Genomic DNA, 7,021 nt, shown 5'->3' on the forward strand with positions numbered 1-7,021 from the left:
TGTCAACCCAGCTTTATGGAAGATGATGTAATTAGCTCAAATTTGGAGGGATTAAAATGCAGATAGGGCTAACAAGCACGAGGGCAGCGCAGGGCCCGGGCTTCGGGAGCTAATCCCCAGCCTGCCTGGCAGAAATAGGCCACTCTCCTTCCCTCTCCCCCCACAGCCCCAGCATGGCTCGGCAGGGCAGGAGGCACCAACCCACAGCAGGACATGGCTGGGCAGAGGGGCTGGGGGACACCGTGGGGGCTGGACACAGGCAACACCTCACCAGTCACATCTTGCTTCTTTGAACGGCCCAGGAAGCATGCAGCTGTGCAGGACTCCAGCACTGAGTGCCCCGCCCCATCCCATCCCATCCCATCCCATCCCATCCCATCCCATCCCATCCCATCATCAGCCCCTGCCCAGGGACAGGCAGAGCCTGGGCTCCCCCCAGTAGCCATAAGGATCAGCCAGAAGCCCCCAGTTTCTCCTGAGTTCCTGTCGTGCTTAAACTTAAACTATCAGAATCATTTGGGATTATAAAAGATCAGTTCACCCTCTCCCCAGTACTGCTAAGGCCACCACAAGGTTCTCAAGTGCCACATCTACCAAGGGATGCCTTAGTCCATGAAGAAATGGCAGAAGGGCCCTGGAAGTGCAGCAGGGGCTGAGCCAAGGGCCAGGGAGTGCAGGATGGCACAGTCCAGCGCTGGGACTTGGCTCCACCCAAGCCCAGCTGAGGTGCTGGGCCACACCTTGCTCCCCCTGTACCCCCCCAAAAGTGGGAAAACCCCCCACCACAACACCCAACTTGTACAGCTTTGCCTCACACAGACGTGTGGAAATCATCAAACCAGGAATACTGGCATGGAAGGCAGGGACGGGGCAGCAGACAAAGCCTGGCACAGAGGGGGAACCCCCAAAGCCCCTGAGAATCAGAGCAGAAGGCAGAGGAATGGGCACAAGGCAGGTGTTTAACTCGCTGTCAGGGAAATGTGGAGCCTCCAACCACAGCAAACGAGGCTTCCCACGCTGGAACACATCCCTGCACCTCCACAGGCACACGGGGTGGCTTTGCCTGCCACACGTGCCCCAAAACCACAGCACACCGGGCTCTGTAGGGCTCTTTATTGACAGTGGGCACACGGGGTGGCTTTGCCTGCCACATATGTGCCCCAAAACCACAGCACACCGGGCTCTGTAGGGCTCTTTATTGACAGTTCTGGGGAGAACAGTTCATTTCTTCTTCTCCACGTCCTGCTCCGCCGCTTCCTTGGCACGCTTGGCGCGGATGCCGAAGAGGCGGGCGTTGGCCCGGGCCATGCGAAGGCTGGCAAAGGCCTTGAAGTTCTTCTCGTCTTCCGAGATGACACGCGCCTTCTCCCGCTTGAAAACCTGCGGGGAGAGCGCCAGACAGTCAGTCAGGCTGCCCTGGGAGGCCAGGCTTCCCACCACTATCCCTGCGGGGAGCAGCGGGAGCGGAGCGCTCGGGCCATCTCCAGGCCCTGCTGGCCTGGATCTGCCTTCCCGTGGGCTCCTGGTGCAGCAGGAATGAAAATTCCAAGCTGTGCCCAATCCTCTCAGGTTTCACAGAACGGCAGCATTGTTAAGGTTGGTAAAGACCTTTAATAGTGAGCCCAGCACCACCATGGTTACCACCAACCATGTCCTCAAGTGCCACATCCACGTGCTTTTTGAGCACTTCCTAGGATGGGGACTCTGCCACCGCCCTGGGCAGCTGTGCCAGGGATGGACAACCTGGTCAGTGAGGCAATTTTCCTAACATCCAACCTAAACCTCCCCTGGCACAGCTCGAGGCTGTTTCCTCTAGTCCTGTCACTTGTCACCTGGGAGGAGAGCCTTACCCCCTCCCAGCTCCACCCTCCCATCACGGAGTTGTGGGGAATGACAAGAGGTTTGTGACACTACTGGCAGCAGCTCTGGGAAGCAGAGAGGATTTAGGCACAAATGGTGACCACAGAACCTGCCTGAGCACTCCAACCCCAGCTGAACCCAAAGCGCCTCAATTTCACTTATTCCTGGCTTTTTTTTGATCCAGGATGGACAATACCTGGAGACAGCCATCCCCAGCTGTGAGGCAGCAAGGAGAGAACCCTCTCTGCAAGTCCAACCTCAATCACATCACACAGAGAACATGATTAAATGACACTTACGTTCTTGATGGGCATGACAGGTCCTGTGAGCTGAGTGGCCATCTTGAGTTCCTCTGGCTGCACAAAAGAAGACAGGAATGTTAGAAGAACACAATTTAAACGTCCCTGGCTAAAACCTCAGCTAAAGCACAGCAGGTACCAGCTCAAGCACGGTGCTAATGATCCTGCCAGGAGCTGTAGCAGCGAAGGGAACAAAGCCAGCATGTCAGAGTGTTTGGCACTGCTGAGCTGCACCAGCGACCCACGCTGCGCCCGCACCCTGCCAGGGCAGCAGCGGCCACAGCTCTGCCAGCTGGGACAGCTCTGACACCAACTGTGCTCTCTCAATCCACACAGGATCACAGCATCATCCAGGCTGGAAAAGCCTCTGTGATCATCCAGTCCAAGCTGTGCCCAATCCTCACCTTGTTCCCAGCCCAGAGCACTGAGTGCCACATCCATTCCTTCCTGGGACACCTCCAGGGATGGTGAGTCCAAACCTCCCTGGGGCAGCCCCTGCCAATGCCTGACCCCCCTTTCCAGGAAGAAATTCCTGATGTCCAACCTGAACCACCTTCCCTGGCACAAACTGAGGCTGTTCCCTGAGCCTCCTTTTCTGCAGGCTGAGCACCCACAGCTCATATACACCCAACATGTTCCTCAGCAACTCCTTCTCAGACTGATTCCAGCTTCTTGTAAGAGCATGTCATCACACAAAAATGACTGAACGTTTACTGAATACAGCTGACTTCCAGCAAACACATCTGAATCAGTGTTTCAGCTCCAGGCTCTTCCTCCCTGCTCTGAAGATGGAGTTAAGCAGCTTGGAGCTGCCAGATTCTCCACAAGATGGGAGGACAGTCTGAACTCACCCCTGTGTTCCCTGGATCTACTGGCAGCAGATCCAGGAACACAGCTCTGCTCTGATCCTGGAGAGGTTTTAATGAAAACCATTTTTGAATGTCAATAACAATCGCCTTCTGGGGCCTGGCTGGCACACAGCCCTGGAGCCACTCACAGCCTGTCCCTCAGCCCTGCACCAGCAGGACTGACTCCAAGGGGAATTTCCAGCCATTGTGACAATTTAGCTCTCTGAGGTAAAATTCAACTGGCTGAGCAAGGAGCAAAGCTCCAGGAATCAGCACCAAAACAAGCCAGCAGCTGCTCAGCCAAATGCCTGAAGTGCCACTGCAACCCAGAGTACCCTGTTAGACTCGACCCTGCCAGGCCTGGCCTTGAGCTGGGCTCAGGACCACGGGGCTCACACATGGAGAAGGCTCAGGAGCTCTGCCTAACGCCAAACCTCCCAGAACAGGACACAATTCCAGCAGTCAGGTACTCACAGAGCTGTCTCCCTTCTTGGGCATGGCTGGCTTCCTGGGGAAGAGGATGAGCTTGGAGTGGTACTCCTTCAGCCTCTGCACGTTGGCCTGCAGGGACTCGGTGGACTTGTTCCGCCTCCGGGGATCCACGGAGATTCCGATAGTCCGGGCAAACTTCTTGTTGATGCCAGCGAGCTGAGGAGAGGGAAGGAGAGCAGTGTCAGCACCCCACAGCTCCCCACAGCCAGCCAGGGATCCCAGCACGGGGTGCAGGCTCTGGAGGAAGGCTGGGCACCAGCTGAGGGACCAACTGTGCCACCAACAAAAGGTGTCCGGGTGTATCTTTGTGCTTAAAATCTTGCTCAGGCTGATTTCTGCAGGTGGATTTCCCTAGAGCAGCAACGTGCAACCCCTGCAGGACACATCTAAACTTGGATTCAGACAGATGTTTATGAGTCAGCTCGTGGACAACTCTGGTTCACTGAATACTGGCAGCTCTATTGAATCAGGATTTTTTTCCGACCATCTGAAACAACCATTAAGTAACTATTTTTTTTACTACCTTAAACAAAAAACTAATTTTCTGTTTGAAGACAAACAGCTGCATCCTGCTTTGTGTTCCACCATTACCCAAAAATTAAAAAAAAAAAGTAATGAAGTATTTGGAACCCAGAAGAACAATCCCCTGCCTCAGTGCACCAATTTCAGTTATAAATGCTTTAATTAAGACACTGAAGCAGGCGCAGAGGCAGCTGGTGCTGCCAGCGAGCCCTGATGTGCAATCTGATCACACAGCAGGCCCTGCAGACCACCTTCAGCAGCTCAGCACACCTGGGCAGGTCACAGGGACAAGGAACAGGGGACAGGAAACACTTCCCACTTTAATCCAACTATTATTACTCCAGCTACTCTGAGCTGTTGCGCTGAATGCTTTTTCCTCCTGCTACAACATCCCCTGCTGCTCTTAGAACTAAATTGAGTTGAGTTCACTCGGTCCTTAACTGGAAACATTGGCTACAATATTTAGAATTAGCAGAAAAATGTTTCATAAAGAAACAATTTAATGAAGACAATCTTAGTCTTCTCCCTCTCCCAAAAGAATTTTGGAGACTCAAGGCTCTTTCAGAATTCAAGTTTCACAGAATCTCTGAATAGACTGGGTTGGAAAGGACCTTAAAGATCTCAAGTTCCATCCCTTGCCATGAGCAGGAACACCTTCCCCTATCCCAAGCCCCATCCAACCTGGCACTTCTAGGGATACGGCAGCCACAGCTTTCCTGGGCACCTTATGCCAGGGACTCCCCACCCTCAAAGGAAGAACTTCTTTCACATATCCAAACTAAATTTCCCTTATTTTAGCTTTATTTTAACAAGATTTTAAATTACAGTCTCAGTACATAAACAGACATTTATCTTTCACAGCACTCTTCACACACCCACTCCACCATCACAGGTAAGACCATCTTTCCTTGCTCCCAGAGCCAGGAAATCCCCAGCCCTCCCTGGCAGGTACCAACACCTGAGGAAGTCACCTTGTGCAGGACAGCAGCTGAGCTCAGACTTTGACTCGATGCTCTGTACTTACTTTAAGCTCCTCCAGGCTGAAGCCCCTGCCAGCACGGACCTTTTTGTGGTATCTGATGGTAGGGCACCTCACGATGGGCCGGATGGGCCCCGCCACGGGCCGGGGGGCGATGCGGCGAGCCTTGGCCTGGCGAGCCTTCCTCCTGCAAGGGCAGGGTCACAGCGCCTTCAGCCGGGAGAGGCCTCGCTGGGGGAGCCCGCCCCGCGCCGAGCCAGCCCCTGCCAAGGCCTGCCCATGCTTTGCAGGAAGAAATTCCCTGTGGTGTCCAACCCGAGCCTCCCCCGCACAAAGTGAGCCTGTTCCCTCTCCTCCTGCCCCTGCTCCCCAGAGCCTGACCCCCTCCTGTGAGGCAGAGACCCAGAAGGTTCCTCCTGAGTCTCCTTTCCTCCAGGCTGAGCCCCCCAGCTGCTCCTGGTGATCCAGACCCTTCCCAGCTCCATCCCTTCCCTGCACATGCTCCTCCATGTCTGTCATGCAACGAGGGGCCAAATATAACACCGCAGTTCCAGGTGTGACATCAGCAGTACCAGAGCAGGGGACAGGCGCTGCCCTGGTCCTGCTGGTCACCAGCCGAGCGTCACCAGCCTCCTGCCCACCTGTGACAGCCACGGGGTACAAGGCATCTCTACGGCATGAGCCGCTCCCGCCCTTGCAGGGAGGCTTCTCCCCCGCGATGGCTCCGGTGCGAGCAGCCAGGCCGGGCCGGCTGCCGCTGCCCTGGGAGCGCCGCCGCCATCAGAGACCCAGGGAAGTGCGTTCATCACGGCGGATGCAGCGATTCCGGAGATGTCTCATCACTTGGCTGCGGCTGGCAGCGGCTCGCCCCGAGCACGACGGGGCATGGCCGAACAACCCCGCGGCGTCCCGGCTCCGAAAGCGGCCGCGCACAGCCGGGACCGGCCCTCCCGCGGCCCCCGAGCTCCGGACTGACCTGCGGAGCTTGCGGGCGGGCTGGTTGAACCAGGTGGCGACGCGGCGCTGCCAGTCCTTGTGGAAGTGGGGCTTCAGGATCATCCCATTGCGGCTGGGCGCCATGGCTGCGGCCTGTGGACACCGGCACGGTTAACGCGGGCACACCCCAGGCGCTCCCAAGCCCGCGGCCTCCGGCCCGGCGCGGCCCCATCGGCGCCCCCGGGGCCTCCCCCGCGGCCCCGCGAGGGGCTGTGGCGGCGGCGGGCGCGGCCCCGGCGGGCGGATGGCGGTGGATGGAGCCCCGGGCCCTCACTCACCTCCCGCTACGACAATGGCGACCGGAAAGGAGGCGCTGGCGCGGCGGCGCCGGAAGTGCCGCGGCGGCGTCCAATGAGCAGCGCGGGAGCTGCCCGGAGAGGGGCGGGGCCAGCGAGGGGCGGGGCGGCTGCTCCGTGCCCGCAGCAAAGATGGCGGCGGCTTAAAGGGACCGCGCACAGCGGGGGAAGCGGGGAGCGCGGGCACGGAACGGGGACAGGGGGAACGGGGCCGCAGCCAGGCTCGATCGGCAGCAGCGGCTCGATGCCCTCTTCCTTCCGTGCCCAGCACCTCCTGGGCGGGGCAATGGGACGGACACTGGGCAGGGGTTCTGCTGGTCCCAAATCCTGAGAAATCCCCATCCAGCCCCAGAGCAGGATCCCTGCTCCCTGCTGCCCTTTGGAGGAGCAGCATGATCTATTATAATTATATTCGAATGATAATGTATTTATTATGTTGTATTATAATTAATGTATTATTATTTCGATATTATATTATTATTATGAGGCAGGAGAAGGATCAGGACTTCCATGGCCCTGGCAGATCCCAGTCCCACAGCAGTGGGATGCTGTCCCCCCCAGTGCACTGCTCCCACCATCACACTCAGCTCCACACAACTGAACCCCCCCTCCCCACAAAGGTTCTGTGGGTTAAAAAAATAAAATCAAGGAAAACTTGAAATTTCATCTGCTGCTGGAAAAGGAAATTCAAGAAGAAACAAGTTTGGAATGAAAACATCCAGGCAGCGG

The 7,021-nt window shown here is 56.8% G+C and overlaps 1 protein-coding gene across 1 annotated transcript; it reads right to left on the minus strand.

The window, feature by feature from the left end:
- Positions 1 to 1,181: 1,181 nt before the first annotated feature.
- On the minus strand, positions 1,182 to 6,387 carry RPL13 (ribosomal protein L13). The gene is made up of 6 exons (XM_039696411.1): positions 6,275 to 6,387; positions 5,977 to 6,089; positions 5,046 to 5,187; positions 3,482 to 3,655; positions 2,160 to 2,216; positions 1,182 to 1,380 (listed from the first exon to the last, which is right to left on the minus strand). Exons 2-6 carry the CDS (start codon positions 6,078 to 6,080, stop codon positions 1,222 to 1,224), a joined length of 636 nt encoding a protein of 211 aa, XP_039552345.1. The 5' UTR covers positions 6,081 to 6,089; positions 6,275 to 6,387; the 3' UTR covers positions 1,182 to 1,221.
- Between the last annotated feature and the right edge of the window lie 634 nt (positions 6,388 to 7,021).

Source organism: Passer montanus, unplaced genomic scaffold (genome assembly GCF_014805655.1).
Source record: "Passer montanus isolate IOZ18808 unplaced genomic scaffold, ASM1480565v1 scaffold98, whole genome shotgun sequence".
Taxonomy (NCBI): Eukaryota; Metazoa; Chordata; class Aves; order Passeriformes; family Passeridae; genus Passer; species Passer montanus.

Bases quoted from the DNA above. Each gene is read 5' to 3' on its own strand.
- RPL13 (XM_039696411.1), bottom strand. From the start codon at position 6,080: ATGGCGCCCAGCCGCAATGGGATGATCCTGAAGCCCCACTTCCACAAG. The intron at 5,188-5,976 runs GTCAGTCCGGAG...CTGCCCTTGCAG, and splicing joins CCCGCCCGCAAGCTCCGCAG to GAGGAAGGCTCGCCAGGCCA. The intron at 3,656-5,045 runs GTAAGTACAGAG...CCCTCTCCTCAG, and splicing joins TCAGCCTGGAGGAGCTTAAA to CTCGCTGGCATCAACAAGAA.